Source organism: Entelurus aequoreus, linkage group LG02, assembly GCF_033978785.1.
Source record: "Entelurus aequoreus isolate RoL-2023_Sb linkage group LG02, RoL_Eaeq_v1.1, whole genome shotgun sequence".
In the NCBI taxonomy this organism is placed as follows: domain Eukaryota; kingdom Metazoa; phylum Chordata; class Actinopteri; order Syngnathiformes; family Syngnathidae; genus Entelurus; species Entelurus aequoreus.
Genome location: NC_084732.1, coordinates 50,346,705 through 50,367,716, shown reverse-complemented (window position 1 = coordinate 50,367,716; position 21,012 = coordinate 50,346,705). Strand labels below are relative to the sequence as shown.

The 21,012-nt window shown below is 38.2% G+C and overlaps 2 protein-coding genes across 2 annotated transcripts in view; both read right to left on the bottom strand.

Moving 5' to 3' along the window:
• eif4g2a (eukaryotic translation initiation factor 4, gamma 2a) overlaps positions 1-4,414 on the bottom strand; it is a 41,804-nt gene extending 37,390 nt beyond the window's left edge. The window contains exons 1-9 of the mRNA XM_062036232.1: positions 4,259-4,414; positions 2,922-3,028; positions 2,607-2,775; positions 1,907-2,483; positions 1,657-1,775; positions 1,073-1,161; positions 710-815; positions 395-500; positions 191-267 (exon numbers count right to left, since the gene is read on the bottom strand). Coding sequence (XP_061892216.1) covers positions 191-267; positions 395-500; positions 710-815; positions 1,073-1,161; positions 1,657-1,775; positions 1,907-2,483; positions 2,607-2,775; positions 2,922-3,028; positions 4,259-4,282 — 1,374 coding nt within the window. The 5' untranslated portion in view covers positions 4,283-4,414. The remainder of the gene's footprint in view (positions 1-190; positions 268-394; positions 501-709; positions 816-1,072; positions 1,162-1,656; positions 1,776-1,906; positions 2,484-2,606; positions 2,776-2,921; positions 3,029-4,258) is intronic.
• Positions 4,415-8,311: 3,897 nt separating this feature from the next.
• Positions 8,312-21,012, bottom strand: part of galnt18b (UDP-N-acetyl-alpha-D-galactosamine:polypeptide N-acetylgalactosaminyltransferase 18b) — a 280,229-nt gene continuing 267,528 nt past the window's right edge. Inside the window, 1 exon segment of the mRNA XM_062028599.1 lies at positions 8,312-12,268. Within this exon segment, the coding sequence (XP_061884583.1) occupies positions 12,122-12,268 (147 nt within the window). The 3' untranslated portion in view covers positions 8,312-12,121.

Here is a 21,012-nt window from a genome sequence, read left to right as displayed (position 1 = left end):
TCTGAAATGAATGCATTTGTTTAAGTGTATCAGTTCAATGTAAATCAATATGTAAATTGATTAAATAAATTATATTTATTGATATAAATCAATATCAGTATATCAATATCAATTGGCTTCTTTCAGTGGCTGATGTTAAACAAATGTGGCAAGGGAAAATATTGTTTGTTTTCTTATCAAGATATCTTACCCAGTCAGTGGTATCACCTTTGGGGCTGCCACCAATCTCCTTCTGTCCGCAGCAGTGGCAGAGCTCACTGAGATCATCTGCAAGAGATTTTCACAAAGAAAACCTGATTTTCTTTGTGACGTACGAAAGGATGTGAAAACACAGCACGCAGATTCATTGCTAATCCCAGTAGTTTCATTGGAAATTTGTTTTAAAAGTACACACCAGTTTCCTTCAGAAGCGTTTTTGCAACATCCATCCGATATGCCTCCACCGCCTGGTCAGAATGATCAAAAATGGGTGCCTCCTCTGCCAACACCTTTTCAGCATACTAGGATTGAGTGATAGACAAAGTGATGGAGAATTAATACGAGCTCAATTAGTCTGAAAACATGTATGCCCCTCAATATATATTCTATCTTGTCCCTTATTGATATCTAATAAAGCTTTATGGAAATGCATGTAAAATCCATTGCAATTGTTTGTCAGATATAGATGATGTATTAAGTAATCATTCAAGCAAATGTGAAATGAACTTACTTTCAATACAAATATCCCACAGGAGGTAATGTCTTTTTGTAGACTGTGAGGCACTGTGTTTGCAGACCACTTTGGTAGTGCAACATTCCTCTGTCGCATGAAAGACCTTCATATAATGTACACATCAAATTAAATTCAGGTATTGTGGATGTGTGTGAAAGTAAGGGATGGTTGATGGTAGCTGTAGGAGGATGAGATAGGGGAAGCTGCTCTACAGGCGTGACACATCCTTAATCCCTTGCGTTGTGCCTGTAGAGCAGCTCCCCCTATCTCATCCTCCTACAGCTACCATCATCCACCCTTTACTTCCACAGTATGTTGGAAGCCTGGGAGCTTTTGACTTATGAAAGAAACAGCTGTTACCTGGTGGACTCCAAACACTTGGGTACTTTAGAGCGAGCGTTGCCTAATGAGTCAAGCACGAGACGCCGCTGCTCTGCTGGATAAATGGCCTGTGAATATTCAGAAAAATCATAGAGCTTCACTTCTATTTCCTCACTGTCAAATAAGCCGATAACAGAAACACCCAGGATTAGGAGATATAAATCTTCACTTACTGTAAAAAACCAGTGGCCAGGTTCATGGACAGCTCCTAAAACAACAAAAAATGAATTGGGATCCAGCTGGAAAAAAAAATCGAGTATGCAAATTTGGTTTACATTTAAAAATGCAAAGCACATTGTTATTTGTGCCATGTTCTCATATTAACAAAGGAATCCTACTTTCACTCGTGTTTTTTTCCCTTGCCACATCATTGTCATGGCAAATGAATCAATGTATGCAGCTTGTTTCCCTCCTCGGCTGTTGTAGCACTCGACTAGTTTGTGTAGGTATGCATTGATGACCTAAGGGCAAGAAAGGGAAGTGAATCCACCTAACTTTATTATTGTGGGTTTTTTATTTGTCTTAGCCAGATGTAAGTAAAGGAAATTTGTGTTTCAGCTTACCTCGCTTTCAAGTTCCTTGTTGGGCCCTGTGCGATTGATGTCCCAATACCACAATTTGTATCGTCCAATTTTGGACAAAAGAATGTGACAATCCTGTCCTCCCCAAGCTTCTTTGATATCTGCCAGAAAGATTTTATTTTTTAGAAATGCGAGGTAAAAACAGAGGTGGTAGATATGTAAGAGGGGATGAAATGTTGGTGTTCACATTTAAATCAAGTAATGTTTCTAAAATGGGTTTTTGGTCATTTACATTGCTCTGGATTATGTGAGATGGCAGGGATTCCATGGGATCCTCGGGCAGGTGTCATTCCTCTTTTGGTAGACCCAGAGGTGGCTGAGGTGGTCTCACTGGTGTTTGGGGTGATGGCTGTGGCAGGTGCAGAAGAATCTTCAACTGCTGTGGTGGCAGGTGAGGCTGTATTTGGAGTGGCTTCAGCAGGGGAATCTGTGGAGCATGTCCTCAATTTGGCCGGTATTCTAGGGCCTTCCTCCACATATTTTCGTAAATGATCAGCATTGACCTTATACACAGGCTTTTCATCTGTTCTGACAAGGTCAATACTTTTCCCCTGAATTTGTGTTATGCAAAATGGACCAAGGAAGTCAGCGTCAAGCTTTCCCCCTTTTCTTTGCTGACTTCGGACATTTTGCCGCCACACCATGTCCCCCACCTGCAGAAATTTAGTTTTAGGCCTGTTTTTTGCTGCCTGGGTTCTTTGATGAGCCTTTTCTTGATTTTTTTGTACAATGGCTAATATTTTCTCCTGCCGTTGTAAATCAAACATCACTTCTTCCTCTGTGTATAGCTCCTCAAAAGACTTATCAACCTGTGGCAGAGAAGAAACGGATGCTAGACATACACTGTAGTACTGGCAAATTGGGATTGAAGTTTTACACAAGGGAGGAATACTGCATAGATGGAATTGAAATGTAGATGAATGAGAGTTAACCTGGAAGTTCTCTGCAACCTCAGAAGGGTATCGCGCCTCCCTCCCGAACATGAGGAAGTATGGCGAAAATTTTGTGGTGATTTGTTTTTTGGTGCGTAGGCCGAACATAACTGCGTCCAAATAATCATCCCAATCGTTCGCCTTGTCTTTCACGAGCTTCCCCAGGGCTCTAAACAATCATTTCATAGAAACAACATAGATGCTCCAAAAGTTTGGAATATTTTGGGTGAAACTAAGACTTAATGGAAAAAATATCTAACAACTATAATTCTAATCATTAACAAAGCTATAATGACACGTTTGTTTGTTTTTTACCTCTGAATGCTAGAGTTGAGTCTCTCCACCAACCCATTTGTCTGGGGGTGGTATGGAGCACAAAGGCTTCTTTTAACCCCCAAAAGCCGGCAAACCTCTGTGTTGATCTGTAAAAGTAGTTTGTAATTCAAGGCTTCAAGTACTTTCACATGTTTAGTCCTTTTAAACCTCACAATTTAAGTCAAGCAGTATTCTATCAACAATATTATAGTCATCAATCCTAGTATCAATGAGAAGTACAACACAATAATTCTAAACTAAATCATAAGTTTGTGTATCTTACATCAAACAAAAAGGTATATGCATACATTGTTGACAAATTCTTTGCCCTGGTCAGTCAGGATTCTTTGCGGTATCTCAAACTGATGGAAAAAATTGAGGATGCACCCTGTCACTTCTTCTGCTGTTTTAGATTTTAGGGCATATGCCTGTGCCCATCTGGTGCAGTAATCTACCATCACACAAATGTATTGGTTGCCTGTCTTGGTCTTCACCAGCTTGCCTATGAGGTCCATTCCGACCAGCTCAAAGGGGCATTTGGTCTTGAAGAGAAGAGTGGAGAACAATGTTAGCGTGGAGTAAACACACACAAACTCACACAAACACAGGGAGAATTATAGCTGCTGTGAGGCAATGGTTCGGGAACATGAAAATTTAGGCAACATTTGCATATTCTTCACAACTAGTTTGACTTTGGTAGTTTCAAATGATTGACCTAGAAACAGCGAGGCCTTATCCCTGCCAGAGTTTGAATAGGGCCACCTTTTCATGGGAGATTGCAGTGCTAGCCACCCCACCTCTCGCCAAGGATACATGCTGTGTAATTAAAATGCAAAAGGTGAAGTTCACCTTGATTGGCTTGTACTCTGTGCCTGCCTTTAGGTCAACCCTGCCCTTCTGTTGACAGGACGGGCATTCAGACACCTGAGTATAAAAAACATTGATCAATACAAAATATTTAACGGCTTAAAAGTTATGTCAGTATGGGTATGTGCAGAGTATGTTATTTAATTGTTTGACAAAGGGGAATGGGGTATATAGGCCAAAATGGTAAAGACTCTTTGATATATACTTGGGAATGAAATGGTTTATTTCAGCAATGAAGGCCAAAATATCTGAATTGTTTGACATTCAGAATTTTTTTAAAATTGCTCTATTATTTTTAATGTTTTTATGACGAGCCAGCAGACTGTCCTTCAGAGTGGACAGTCATAAGTGCCCTTCATAAATAAAATGATGGACTGTATTCCATTTATTTCTGACAAGGCAGCAGTACCTTTCGGTAAGACAGACAAGACATGTTGTAAAGGCAAAAATGAGGAAAAACCAAATCTTACCCATTTTTCAATGTCACACGTCATGGAGGGCCAGTAACATCTCTTGGAAATTGCATCCCTTGTTTTGATCTGGCCACAATGTGCGCCAATGTCACTTGCGTGGAACTCTCTAAATATGGCATCTGCTTCAGCTGCCCCACACACCACTTTAACTTTCAGCTCTTTGGCCGATCCTTTGTGGCGGAGGTAATATAGCTTGCCATCTATGACAAACCAAAGCATTAATTGAAAGCTTATTTCTTACAATGAAAAGTAATACAGTGAAATAGAAATATCTCTGATTTGAAATCCAGAGATTGCAGCAATGGTATTTGTTTATTGTAGAAAAGCGCTCGTATTTTTTGGAATGTGGTGGTACTTTCCCTTCGGTAAGGTATTCCACCAATTTTCTATAGGTGCTTGGTTCCATGATTTAGATTGGAGTCAAAATCCGCTAATAAATTGGAAGGTGGGCTTCAAACTGGATAAAGCCAAATGTTTCAAGTACCTTGGTATGGCGCCACCTCCTGTTAATAGTGTGAAATGCCATAAGCTTACGCCTAGTTGCCTGGGCAAAACGCCGACGGGTTTATCGGAAAATGTAACCCTAGTAGTGCGTCCTGATTCTGGGGGTCCAAATGAGGAAAAAGTGTAGGGGGTGTGTAAAAAGGGCAGGAAATGGTAATTGAGGTGCCTGGCTTAAGAATAGGGAACATACAGCCATAACAAACAGAACAACCGCATGTGCATGTATAGCCTTATCTATATTGGAAAATGTATGTGTGTGAGAGATAATAAACAGCTGATACAATGGACTCATACTATAATGAAAGTAAGTCATTGATTTCCAGAATATGTGTAATTTATTAATGCTGAAATTCTGACAACTGACGTTTCAGCCTTAAGGATAGTTTACGCCATTTACGCAAGCGTTCTTCTTCTCCTCCTCCTTGGGCTTGCCGTTTAGCCATCAAACAAACGCCATGGGAACAACGCCCCCTGGAGTCACAAAATCCGATGGGTAACAGATTTCGGTACAACACCGGTTTCGAGTATCATCCCTACCGAAGGGTGTTTCCAACTATCGTGGGATCACACTCCTCAGCCTTCCCGGTAAGGTTTATTCAGGTGTACTGGAGAGGAGGCTAAGTCGGATAGTCAAACCTCGGATTCAGGAGGAACAGTGTGGTTTTCGTCCTGGTCGTGGAACTGTGGACCAGCTCTATACTCTCGGCAGGGTCTTTGAGGGTGCATGGGAGTTTGCCCTACCAGTCTACATGTACTTTGTGGACTTGGAGAAGGCATTCCACCGTGTCCCTCGGGAAGTCCTGTGGAGAGTGCTCAGAGAGTATGGGGTATCGGACTGTCTGATTGTGGCGGTCCGCTCCCTGTATGATCAGTGTCAGAGCTTGGTCCGCATTGCCGGCAGTAAGTCGGACACGTTTCCAGTGAGGGTTGGACTACGCCAAGGCTGCCCTTTGTCAAAGATTCTGTTCATAACTTTTATGGACAGAATTTCTAGACGCAGTCAAGGCGTTGAGGGGATCCGGTTTGGTGGCTGCAGGATTAGGTCTCTGCTTTTTGCAGATGATGTGGTCCTGATGGTTTCATCTGGCCAGGATCTTCAGCTCTCACTGGATCGGTTCGCAGCCGAGTGTGAAGCGACTGGGATGAGAATCAGCACCTCCAAGTCCGAGTCCATGGTTCTCGCCTGAAAAAGGGTGCAGTGCCATCTCTGGGTTGGGGAGGAGACCCTGCCCCAAGTGGAGGAGTTCAAGTACCTCAGAGTCTTTTTCACGAGTGAGGGAAGAGTGGATCGTGAGATCGACAGGCGGATCGGTGCGGCGTCTTCAGTAATGCGGACGCTGTATCAATCCGTTGTGGTGAAGAAGGAGCTGAGTCGGAAGGCAAAGATCTCAATTTACTGGTCGATCTACATCCCCATCCTCACCTATGGTCATGAGCTTTAGGTTATGACCAAAAGGACAAGATCACGGGTACAAGCGGCCAAAATGAGCTTCCTCCGCCGGGTGGCGGGGCTCTCCCTTAGAGATAGGGTGAGAAGCTCTGTCATCCGGGAGGAGCTCAAAGTAAAGCCGCTGCTCCTCCACATCGAGAGGAGCCAGATGAGGTGGTTCGGGCATCTGGTCAGGATGCCACCCGAACGCTTCCCTAGGGAGGTGTTTAGGGCACGTCCGACCGGAAGGAGGCCACGGGGAAGACCCAGGACACGTTGGGAAGACTATGTCTCCCGGCTGGCCTGGGAACGCCTCTGGATCCCCCGGGAAGAGCTGGATGAAGTGGCTGGGGAAAGGGAAGTCTGGGCTTCCCTATTTAGGCTGCTGCCCCCGCGTCCCGACATTGGATAAGCGGAAAAAAATGGATGGATGGAATGTCTAGACTTTTGAAGCAACAAATAGTTATGTACTGAATTTTCTTCGCACTGAATTTTGAAACAACATTTTCATAAACTTGAATTTCAAAATACATTATTTTAACAAACTAAATTTTTAAACACATGCATTTTGCTCAGTATTTTATATTAAATGAAAGGACGAAGTTTACAAAATTCCAATGCAACAATGTAGTTACATAAATTCAGTGTAAAAAAAAAAGGCACAAATTAACCTTTATACAAGAGGGTTCACTCTTTGCATCGGTGTCAACAGATTTTGTTCTAAAGCGAAATAAGATTAACAGAGTGAAACCTCTTGTCGGTCATCCACTCTGATTGCCTCTGTGGGTGGAGGCAAGGCAGCTAACATATAGACACTCGCACGCACGCACACTCAAACGCCTACACACACACACACACACACACACACACACACACACACACACACACACGCACGCACAAACACATACACACGCGCGCACGCACACACACACACACACACACACACACACACACACACACACACACACACACACACACACACACACACACACACACACACACACACACACACACACACACACACACACACACACACACACACACACACACACACACACACAATATCAGTCCTGTACTATAACCGTTGATCATCCTGGTGAAGTTATAGGCGCTACCTTAACAAACATCCATCCATCCATTCATTTTCTACCGCTTGTCCCTTTCGGGGTGGCTGGAGCCTATCTTAACAACCAATGATGTCAAAATAAATCTTACAAAATTCAATTGTCTGCTTTCACTGGTTTGTCTGTTAGTTAGCAACATAGCTCAAACAGTTATGGATGGATTTTGGTGAAACCTTCAGAAAACGTCAGGAAGTGATTAGATTTTGGTGGTTATCTGTACCACTGTCTGGATTATTTTTTTAACTTTACTTTAGAGACATAAGGCCTGGGGGAGGTCTGTGCTCTCTGAGTGCTTTTACATAGTTAGGTTTTTAAAATGCGCCCAGAAATGTGAGTATAAGTAAAATAAATGTGTCAAATGTGTTTTTTGTTGGTCTGTGTTGTCTGTTGGAGCTTTGAGAGGCCCATGTTGCACATATTAAGAAGTGCAAGTGAGGGAGGTCGTTTTGATGAAAGTGGGTTTCATGTATATTTAATGCAGCGGTCTGCTGAGCTCTGCTTGGATGCAGTTTCTAATGAGGCCTGACATTTGGAAAACAGGCTGCGCCACCAGTCGCCTCCTCAGGTGCACAAAAGAGAGCAGAGAGCAGACCTATTTTTCATCCTGTGCATTTTGTCATGACACACTGATACTTGCCACATTGTGTACTTTTCAACTCCTGTGTGTGTGTGTGTGTGTGTGGGCAGGGACATTTATTTCTTCTCTTTGGATGCACCTTGTTATCTGAAATGTCTCTGACAATGTTCAAAGTGACACGTTTCCTTTCTCAGTACTCCTTTCTACCCACAATCCTGCGGTCTCCTGTAAATAAACTGCTTCCTGTTTTTTCGGTCTCCATGCACTGCATAGAGTTGTTTGTGTTTTCTATGTTTCGTATTTTTGTTTCTTTTTTGTTATCTGCAGGGCAGCATCTCAATGTTTTATTGGTTGAAAGGCAGGCAACTTGGTTCTTGTTCTGAATTGCACAAAAGAGGCACATGTACCTGATGGTTTAAAGCCTTTACTTTACTGTTGTATATTATTACAAATATTCAGGTTATTCAGAATCAGAAAATAATCGAAACATTTGTCTCACATTTCTACCCCGACTGTACAGCTAAATCACGTAATAAACCTGAGACGGTAAAATAAAACCATTACAACATAAACAGATTTGCTACACAGTAGCAGTTATGAAGAAAACATCTTTAACCTCGTACAACTTTGATGTCATTGCACAGACTGTAATGTTTTTACTAAAAAATAAACCCCGTGTACCAGTTTGTCATCAAATACAGTGGATGATTCCTTACAAGTTTTTTCATTCACAATATGATTTGAATTTATCATCATGTGCTCAAAATGCACATTTAAAAGTTCATCCACTTCTGTTTGGTGTTTTTATGCTGCGTTCCAGAAAACAGGGAAGACAGACATTTTTTTAACTTGGTCAAAAAAAAAAAAGTGCAGAGTCAGAAGATGAGGGCACACTTTGACTTCAATGAAATGAGTAGATCAGATGTCAACTATTGTAAATTCTAAATGTCAATTGTAAGATGATATATTTGTATTCAACAAGTACAAAGTGTAGTCTGCTTTTTGCCCAAAGTCATCAGGACTAGGCTCCCACTAAGTAATTGGTAGAAAATAAATAAATGAAGAGAACAGATATCAGTGTTTTTATAAGTTGTTTTACATGTGTGAAAATATGACACTACTGTACATCCACAGCCACTACATTGTGTAGTTTGCTCAAATAGAAGCAGAATGAGCATACAGAGGAAATAATATTTATATCGAGTAGGTTCAAGCATAATCCCTTACTTTTGAGAGATGACCCACAATTTCTAAACAAATATGCATCAAAGGTCAAACAAAAAGCATCGACTCCAATACTGTGTTTCGCTTTTTCTTTGGCTTTTTTTTGGCCATCATAGAAAGGTACCAGTTACAGCGAAGAGAAAGCGTGTAACGGTAACCATAGAACCAGAACGCATACTTATTAGGATGTAGGATGGCATCTACTTTAGGGTTGCGCGATAGTTACAATATAAATGATATCAATCTGGCCGACGATAGAGCTGGTAATACTATCGTTATATCGTGATAATGCATGCTGATGACACATTCTCGCCAGGTCCTGCAAATGTGACAGCGACAAGCGAGCAAACACGTCCTCAAAGCAATGTAGCATGCGGCTAATGTCCCTCCACAGTGCAAAACCACTTCTACGTCAGCAGTCCTCACCGCCATAGCGGCAAATAAACCATGTCTCTTACAAGTACGACAAATAGCTAAACATGCTACACTATACACTTTAGGAGGATATGCTAACCGCTAACCGCAAGCTAGAGCTTTTGAATGGACACAGAAGTGGGTGGATTCATAATGATGCGATACTACAGTGATTAGATTGATATTTTTTAATATCAAAAATATATATATTTTGTCGTCCTTTTTATTGTGTACAAACTCCGGAAATAAGTCACTGGAAACATGCGAGCTCTCAGGGGCAAACTCAAATAATTTAAAAACAGAGCCAACAGTAGGACATAATTTAAATATTTATTTGCTATTGTTAAATTGCCATCTTGTGTTTTTGTCTGATTATAATAGCAATCAAAATTTAAATCTTCAAAAATCTTGATCATTTTAAATATCAGCATTGATAAACTGCTTGGTACTGGACCGATACCCAAATAAAAAAAAAATCTGTGGTATCACACAAAACTAATGAGAAGTATCCAAATAGCAAAATAATAAGTGCTTATTACAGAAGTGAAGATATAACCATATAACCAGATAATAACAGTAAATTAACAAGTAGATTATTATTTGTTTTGAGGAAATAATGAAAACTGTAATGATGGAATATGTTAACATATACGTCAGCAGCCAAATTATGAGCCTTTGTAACCCGTTTTGAAATAGTTCTATTATCATTTACATACCAAATAATATATCATGATACAGTATATATCACTATCGCAGGAGGCTGCATCATGCTGTATTTCTAAAAATAGTTTGTAGGCCATATCATCCATCCCTAAAGTGGCTTATAACTGGCGTGAAAATGAGGAGAGCAACTTTTTTTTAGTACGCAATGACTTCAACAGTACACAAAATACATGTACTTATGATGACAACATAAGACATAAGAGACAGTACAAATACTTCCCTGCTTCAAGTAATCCTTAATAGGTGAGTAGTTGTACTTTATTTTAGTTGTACTTACACGATAGTAGCTAAAGTTGCTGTATGTCACCGGCTAAAGAAAAAACTAAAATATATAGAAGAACTCCACCAACAGCTAGCATATGTTGCCAATAATAGTTTAAAGAGGAACTGCACTTTATTTTGAATTTTGCCAATCGTTCACAATCATTATGAAAGACAACAGAATTATTTTTTAAATGCATTTTAACTCGTATATAAACGTACAGCAGAGCCAATGTGAGGTCCTCTACTCTGCCCATAAAACCCAACAAAAAAAACATTAAAAAACCCCGCCAAAAATCATCCATTTAGATTTTGTGACTTGAATATTAACCAAGTATTACTGATTTTGTTATAATAAGCACTAACGCAGACAAACTATTTATAGCGGCATCGTGATCACAAGCTTGAGTGCTAATGTTGATATAATCGACTGATAAACTGCTTCCGCGTTTTCTTGCTCGTGGGAGTTTATTGTAGATCATAAATCATGCCTCTCCCTTGCATAGTAGAAGAAGAAGGACATATTCCCCCAAGTTGGTACACTTTGACAGCCAATTTAGAAACGGAAATGGCGAGAACGATACAAAAAGACGCTTGGTTCCACCACCATTTTCTTCGCGAGGATTATGAGTCATTCTTCACCTAAATGGGAATATATGAACATCCTAGCAGTCGGCATCCTAATGACAGCAGACATTGTACAGTAAGTAATATTTTATTATGTTTGTTGGCTCTCATGAAGTCTGCAGTGAGTAATAATCAGTGAAGAAAAAAACAAACAAACGTTGTGATGCGTTTTTGAATTTAATGCGCCGCGTATGCTTAAAATGATCAAAATATATAAATATTAAATGTTATTATAAATGTGCCCGTTTACATATATACTTCATGTATATAAAACCTTAATGGAGGTGTTTGGATGTTTTTTTAATGGTTTTATAGGCAAAATCGAGCGACTCCCATAGGCTTCATTGTAAGCTGACTTTTAAACGCATTTTTTTAATATTTAGATAGCATTAAAAAAATACATCCATCGTCATGTCTTTCATAATGATTGTGAACGATAGGCAAAATTCCCCCAAAACGTTTAGTTCCCCTTTAAAAGAACACATTTAACAAATACATGTGCACATTTGTCACAATTAGAAGTTTAACTTTCAAAAATTGCTGTCGGGGCCAAATAAGATGACTGGCATTGAGGCATACATACAATATGAACATACCCGTTGCGCATGTACATGCACAAAAGGGATCTTTGAGAAAGAAATTATGACAAAAAGCTGCTACGGTGGTTGTTTTTTTTTTGCTAAGAAACCAGCGAGGCAAATAATGGACTTTTGCAAACACTGCTAGTGACCTAAAACCCCTAAAATAATGTAGAATGTTAAAATGTTTGTTTGATGTTGATTGAAAGAGTAATTCTATTTCCTCCAGGAAAATGTAAACATTGGAAGATGTACCTTCGTCAGACAGGTTCTTTGTTTTTTTTTTTTGACTGGAAGGTTTCCAAGAAGGTTATTTCCTACTTCCAAGCTGTCTGGAATGCAGCATTACACTTGCAGACACTCACACACACACACACACACAAAGTAAGTCGTGTGTCTTTATAGTGAACTGCTGTACAACACGTTTGTGATGAACCATTTCTGTTCAGTGCACTTCTGCAGAGCCAGTTTGTAGCCAAACTCATTGTCAGTGTTCACTACCAGCTCCAGGCACCTCTTTGATTTCTTGTTCTGGATGGATCCTCCCTAAAAAGATGAAAGCATGCTGGTTAGAATCGTGCATCTCTTTGCAACACAGATCTGCTGTCTCATTCCCAACACCGTCCTCACTCGGACCACCAGATAAGATCTGAACAGCTTCAGAAATGTATTTAAACCTGACAAAACATGTCATATAAGCACATTTGTTCATTTGAAAATGACCTATTTATTATTACATTCAATTTTGTGTATTAACAAGGATTAAAAGGGACAAGTCGTTCTCTCCATCTGACACATGATGCCATGTTAAGAGTTCTAATGTTACAGTACAACTCCTGTATAATGGGCCTTTCAAAACTGCTACAGCTGCAAAAAACAGTCCCTCTAGGATTTCGCAACAGCTTTTCAGAAAGATGCCGCAAAAGTTGCAATGTTTTGAGGTCTTTTTTTTTTTTTTCAACAACATTACATCAGTTTGTGATTTTATGCTATATGGATGTTTTTATTTTACAGACTTACAGGAAGACACTAGGTGGCAGTAAGAGCACATACTCAGAGCTCTTTGTCAAATTGCTGTACAGTTTTAATTCATTACAACTAACAATAATAACAATTATTTAACACCACCAAAAGCTTCCTTTTTGACTGCTGTCGGCTCTGTCGTCCACAAGTTGCAAACAATTTGTATCAATGTTTTAAGTGCTCCTTGTAACTTTGACCTAAAAAAACCGATTTGTTTTATACCACACACATTTAAAAGTAGACACGAGATGGCAGTAGAAGCACATACTCAGAGCTCATTGTTAAATTAGTGTACTGTTTTAATTACATATTGCTAATAATATTAATAATACATTTTTATTACAGAAATAAACACCACCAAAGACTTCCTTATTTTCTGTCGTCCACACGTTGCATACCAGTTACGTTTTACGCTTGAAAAGTGTTTGTCCATCTTAAACATTCATTTATGCTCTAACACACTAAGAGCATTTGTAAACTGTTGAGCGCCATTTATTGTGCAAATCTTTGTTGGTAAATGAGAGACGATGAGAGATTACAATCACACTTCAACATCTCCAACATGTAAATGCTGCCTCTCTGCTAAGTCAGCAATGCAAAGGGGAATATGTTTCCCAATTGTCTTACCCTAGATAAACAAACATTAAATATATATTTAAATGCATGTAAACTACGAAGTAAATCATTATATACTACATTACCACTAAGTCAGGGGTGTCCAAACTTTTTCCACTGAGGGCCGCACACGGGAAAATTAAAGCCTGCGGGGGCCATTTTGATAGTTTTCATTTTCAAATCATAACAAAATATATGGATTTTGAGTTTTTTTTTACCTTTAGGGCTCCCGGGGACCATAAAGGGTCTAAGTCAATAAAATGTTAAAAACAAGTCAAATTATTTTTTAATTTTTTTAATTTAACACTTACAGTAAATCTCTACAGTATATCAACTTCAGGTTGATATAAAATTAAAAAAACCAAAAAGATTTTATGCCTTTTCTGTCAAGACAACTTAGTTTTTTATAATAAAACTGAAATATGCAGTATTTCCCCCACTGCCCAAAACCTTCAGAAAGCAATGTTTGATGTGAAGTAATTAGAGCCTTAAAAACATCAATAATGCAAGACACCATTGATATTAATTCATTGTTATTTTTGAGTAATCACAGTGAAAAGATAAATAAAATCCCATTAAATATATTTAGGATCCAAAAGGTGCCCCACTCATAAAGTGATACATTTGTATTAGTTTTTTTTTTTACTTTCAACACTTAAGTTACGAGATCAACTTCAGATACATCTGTCAATTTTACGTTTGAACTATTATTTTGTTTGTTTTATGCTCTTTTGTCAAACAAAACGTTGATGTTTTTGTATGGCAACCACACAATATATGCAATATTTTCCACATAAAACATTTTAAAGTGAAATTTTTGAAATAATTAGAGCCTTGAATAGGTCAATAATTCATTATAACATTGACTTTTAATTTTTTTTGAGCAATGGCAAAAAAAGAAAAATAAAGATAGACAAAAGAAAAAAAAACAGCCTGCATGGCAGCTTTGTGTCAACATTTTAAGTTTTTCTAGTCAGATTTCACCTCATTCCACTTTTTTTAATGTTTTCTTTTATTTTTGCAATAGCATTTCCAGAATGTGTGGCGGGCCGGTAAACAATTAGCTGCGGGCCGCAAATGGCCCCCGGGCCGCACTTTGGACACCCCTGCCCTAAGTCTAATAAGCACAGTAGACAGTAACAGGAAGTAGGTCTGAGCTATGAATGGAAGTATGTGCCGTTTGAGCAAAAAAGAGTTGATACATTGTTACAGGTTGCTGTTTCTGATTCTTCTCCACAAAAAACAAACATATGTTTTTTTAGACAGTTTGAGTTTGAGTTTGAGTTTAAGTTTGAGTTTATTTCGAACATGCAAGCATACAACATGATACATCACAATTTCCAGTTTCTCTTTTCAACATGTTCGAAAAGGAGTAGGAAGAAGCAGAGCTTATTTAATCCTACCCCTTTTCTTTACATAACAGTTGCTAAAACTTTTTGTTCACTTCCTGTTCACAATTTATTCACAATAAACTCCGTAAGTAATCACAATAAAAATAAATAAATAAATAATAGTAAGAATTTAATAATAATAATTGGTGAAGTAAGTCATATTTCATATGATGAGATAAGTAATATTACTTTAAGAATGAATGAATGGATGGATGAAATAAATTGAGAATGTTTGTCATGGTTCTTCTTCTTTGTACTTTGTAAACACTTTAAGTTTGAATAGTTTCTTGAAGTGGATCATATTAGTACATTGTTTGATTGCTTTGCTTAATCCATTCCATAATTTAATTCCACATACTGATATACTGAAGGTCTTAAGTGTTGTACGTGCACACAAATGTTTTAAATTACGTTTTTCTCTAAGATTATATTTCTCCTCTTTTTTTGAGAAGAATTGTTGTATATTCTTGGGTAGCAGGTTATAGTTTGCTTTGTGCATAATTTTAGCTGTTTGCAAATTCACTATGTCGTGGAATTTCAGTATTTTTGATTCAATAAATAAAGGGTTTGTATGTTCTCTATATCCAACATTATGTATTATTCTAACTGATCTTTTTTGTAGCACCGTTAATGAATGAAGTGTACTTTTGTAATTATTTCCCCATATTTCTACACAGTAGCTCAGATATGGTAACACTAGCGAGCAGTAGAGAATATGAAGGGATTTTTGGTCTAGAACATGTTTTGCTTTATTCATTATTGACGTGTTTCTTGCAACTTTATGTCGTATATTTTTTACGTGAGATTTCCAGTTCAATTTATCATCAGTCATTATACCTAGAAATTTGTTAGAGCGCCGCCGGGAGACAAATTTGATTGGCGGAAGTTGCAGGCATTAGACAAAGTGCGTGGCCGCACATAATTCGCAAAATTGGTTGAATTTGCATGCATTGGTTTGATGGCGACATTGCAAATTCCTGGAGGCACTGACAAAGAAAGTATCCATACCAGTTCGCTTTCCTAACTAGTTGTCAAAGCCGTTTGAATTATTGATGGATGATTTTTGACAAGATGTGTTCGAACCTTTCTGCTGAATCTCAGTCTCCCTCACTAAATTATGCAAACTTAACCTACATAATAGTGACAAAAAGACTACAGCTTCTGCTCTTCTGCGAATACTGTTATGTATTTTTACAAGAAGTTGTCAGAGTGTGATCGAAACAATTTGTGTACATTTATCAAGAAAACAAAGGACTCCCAGCGTCTTTGTTGAGGCTCCCTTTGCAAAGCCCTGAGCTAATTGCCGTAGTGGGGACATTTTAAAAAAATAACTGTAGTAATTTCCATTTGTCTTAGGGCAAGGCCGGTTGTAAGAATTTTGTGGCTCTTAACAAGATTTAGTTTGAGGCCCAATTTAGGTCTTGAATATTACTTATTTATTATTGTTATAGGGTCCTGGAGGGCCCCCACCCGACCAAACCTAACTTCACTGACCTACATTCACACACGTACTGTATGTTTACATGCACTAAAAACAAATGATTGACTTTGGTTAAAACTAGCTTTTTAAAACACATGATTTTTGACTTTTTAAAAATGCGATTACCTATATTATCTAGATCAGGGGTCCCCACACTTTTTCTGCAGGCGAGCTACTTTTCAATTGACCAAGTCGAGGGGATCTACCTCATTCATATATATCATTTATATTTATTTATTTATGATAGAGACATTTTTGTTAACAAGTTAAATGTGTTTAATGATAATACAAGCATGTTTAACACATATAGATTCCTTTCTTTCATAAAGTCAAGAATATAAATTGGTGTATTACCTGATTCTGATGACTTGCATTGATTGGAATCAGACAGTAGTGATGATAACGTCCACATTTAAAAAAAAAAAAGTGCTCCTTTCTGTCCAATACCACATGAAAGTGGTTGGTTTTTGGCATCTTATTTGTCCAGCTTCCATACTCCTTTTTATACACTTTACAAGAAATACATTGTCGTCAAACTCCGTAGCTTGCTAGCTTGTGCTCGCCAGCTTTCTGAGACTCTTATTTTGTTAGCGCAGGCAGGATGGAGCGGCGCTTTTATTGTGAAGATAGGAACTGTGCAGTCGGTCTTTAGAGTTTTGGCAGCATGGCGCGAGAGTCTGTTGAAATAAAAAAAGTGTTTCTCGCCTTCGGAAGGCGAGTAAGACTGTAATTACTGACAGGCCTTCCTGTCAGTAATTTGTTTTATTAACAATGAGCTGGCAGCAGCCAGCGTCATCTCACAAGACCCCCGGGTGGCGTGAATGTCAATCAAGTGACGAAAGTGACATATTGGTGAAGATTGATGATTGCTCATTTTTAGGTCTATTTTTTTAATCCCTGGCTGGTGAGCGACTGACACACCCTCCGCGATCGACCGGTAGCTCGCGATCGACGTAATGGGCACCTCTGATCTAGATCAGGGGTCCCCAAACTACGGCCCAACGTCCTAAATCCAGCCTGCAGGAAGTCCCAAGTTATACATTTCTTTTTTTTAAGTTATTCATTTTTTTGTATTATTATTCTTTTAAATCAGCCCTTTCTAATCCCTTTTCTACCGCTTGTTACTCTCTGTGTCTTCTAGTCGCTCGGCGCAAATCATATTGTCTAAAAATGCATTTTCCCATCGATAAGTTGACATCATCGCACTCGTGCCGCAGTGTCAGGCGAGCGCACGGCAAGTGCGAGGAATATGTATATGTATATATATATATATATATATATATATATATATATATATATATATATATATATATATATATATATATATATATATATATATATATATATATATATATATATATATATATATATATATATTAAGATTAAAGATTAAAGTACCAATGAATGTCACACACACACTAGATGTGGTGAAATTTGTCCTCTGCATTTGACCCATCCCCTTGGGGAGCAGTGGGCAGCAGCAGCGCCGCGCCCGGGAATCATTTTGGTGATTTAACCCCCAACTCCAACCCTTGTTGCTGAGTATATATATATATATATATATATATATATATATATATATATATATATATATATATATATATATATATATATATATATATATATATATGTATATATATATATATATATATATATATATAGTATATATATATATATATATATATGTATATATATATATATATATATATATATATGTATATATATATATATATATATATATATATATATAGTGTTTAACCCAATGCGGCACCCGAGTCAAAAAGTTTGGGGACCCCTGATCTAGATTATGTGATTGTAAAACAGTTCCCTCCTGCATGTATGGGGATCTCTGTAGTTTTCAACAAGTCAAATTTAAGACTTTTTAAGACTTTATCAAGACTATAATGAATATAATTTGAGACCATTTCACATCCATACGGACAAAAAAAGTACAAAGACATAAAGAAAAATCAGAGGGCCAGAATTAATTTTAAGTATATGAATTAATTCACTGCTCTTTCACATTGGAAAACAAAATGGTTGAACTAACTAAATACACCAGAAGCCTATCTATTCTAAAATAATTGTAAAAAATATTAGCAAACATAACAGCATTTTTTCACATTTGCCATTTAAGTGTTTTCTTGCCAGAGGTGCAGTGTGTGCTTCATATCAAATGTTTTCACGTAACAACAACAACCATAATGTCAGCAATGGTAGAGGAAAGCACAACAATATATTGTTTGTGAAAGGGACAGTTTGCATCTTTGCTAAAGCTAAATGGTTAACTTTTGCACCGTTTTTGCGGCTGTCAGAATTGAGCAAACCGATAAAAACCTCTACAGTACTATTGTGTCTGCACAAAGTTCTGAAAAACAGAGAGTGAAGACAGAGTGATTGTCTAAAAAGAAGGAAGGTGATTATGGCTTGCAAGCCTAAAACAGCATTTGGATGTGAATAATGTGGATAAATTTACCCCACCATAAACTGAGTGTAAACACTAAATACACAACCTTTATAGCTTTTAATGTCAGTTGCTGTATAAACTTGGAATATGATTAGGCATGAGATGCTGACCTGAAATATTTGTAATAAATAATAGAAATAATATTAGAGAATTTTTTTTGTAATAGTTTTACTGCCGTGAGTACACTACTAACAAAGATAAATTAGCGTGTGCTTACTGTATGTAATAGTATGATTTCACTAGTAAAACATTTCATATTGATCTCCTTCAGCAATTTAGCACCACATTACCCACATACCACTCTTTTGGGGGGTTAAGTTGATCCTTGTTTAGTTGTGCAAGTGTTTGTGGCGTTTCAGCATCTTTTGACACAGATTTATCCCAGATTTTTAACTTTTACATTATCACTCCATTCACTTTCACCGCCATGTTTGCAAACGCTACCCTCCTCGATGGCTCCACATCTGGGTCCTAAACACTTTATATGTTTCCATCCACCGGCTTCAACTATGCATTAAATTGATCGTTCTGGAGCCACAAACCGTTGAACTTGCACTGATTCATCTTATACAAGTAATTACGTTTTCTCTGCTGCTGTGTTAAGCTGTAACAACACACAACAGACTACTTTGGTTCCATTTTGTAGTTATGTTATAGCGTCCTCAAAAATCTAAACATTTATAAGAGAGACCGAAGTTTATGCATGTTTTAAAAAAAAGTAACATAACTAGATTTTTAAGACCTTTCAAAATCATATGTAAGACCTTTTATGAGATTTTAGAATAATTTTTTAGACATTTTAAAACCTTAAATTCAAATTGTTGGAATAAATATTTTTTAAGACCCAGCGGATACTGCGAAGTATACACTCTCATTGATCGATCATCTAATCCAGCATGCACGTGCCAGTCCTGCCAACCTGATAACCCGGAAGCACAGAGAATGGTGCACTCAATGATCAGAATGGCCATAAAATGTACATGTTTTAGCCTTAGTTTCATCAATAATGTTTTTCAGCAAACGTTCGAACCAGTGTCGTCATTTGGCCTTTTGTGGGGGCTAAAAGCTCTTTAAAATATAATAAACTCCTTAAATGTTTTGGTGTTGTTTTATTTGACAGTCATTTTTAATTAATTAATTAATTGGGCATTGGGCATGGGGTCTTTCTGTGTGGATTGCATGTTTTCCATGTGATTGCGTGGGTTCTCTCCGGGTACTCTGGCTTCCTCCCACCTGGGGATAGATAAAATTGGCTCTTGTGTGAATGTGATCTATGTGAATGTGATCTATGTGAATGTGAATGTTAAATGTTGTCTATCTGTGTTGGCCCTGCGATGAGCTGGCGACTTGTCCAGGGTGTACTCTGCCTTCCGTCCGAGTGCAGATGGACACCGTCCAGTAGTTTACGATGAGGTCAGGATCGAGGTTAGGTATTTTGAGCAGAGGATGAAAACCGCTTCTTTGAATGCTAGGGGAACAGAACCAGAGGAAAGTGTTAAGTTAATAATATTTATTCTGATGGTCTTAATATTGCGATTGTCCAGGGTGTACCCCGCCTACCGCCCGAATGCAGCTGAGATAGGCTCCAGCGAACCCCCGTGACCCCAAAAGGGACAAGCGGTAGAAATGGATGGATGGACGGTCTTAATATTACAAACAGCTCCTTGATAAGTTTCCCAGGAAGTGGGTCAAGTAAACATGTTGTTTGTTTTGTCCCATTTACAAGTCGCAGGAGTTCCTCCATTGTTTTTTTCTTTAAAAAGAGAGAGATTAATTTGATATCCGTCGTACATACATTCGTATCCGTGTTAATAGAATCCAGTTGGAGCTGGGACACGTTATCTTTAATCTCTTTTCTAATGAGTCAATTTTCTTAGTAAAGAATTTCATAAAGTCATCAGCCGAGTGAGTGGAGCTACTGGGAGGATTCCCTTGTTGGGTTAGCGATGCTACTGTACTGAACAAATATTTAGGATCGTGTTTATTGAGGCGGATGAGATTGGAGTAGTAATTAGTTTTAGCTAAGGTAAGCGCGTGTTTATAAGTTTTCAAACTATCACTCCATGCTTGATGGAAAACCTCAAGTTTAGTCGCACGCCAATTGCGTTCCAGCTTTCTACATGATAGTTTAAGAGCTCTGGTTTCTTCTGTGAACCAGGGTGTATGCCTTTTAGGGGCCTTTTTGAGCTTTAGCGGTGCTATACTATCAATGGCGGTGCGCAGGGCATCGTTAAATTTGCTTGTGATGTTATCGATAGAGCCCACATCATTTGGAAATGGCGCCATTACCGAAGGCAGTAGGCCAGCAAGAGTC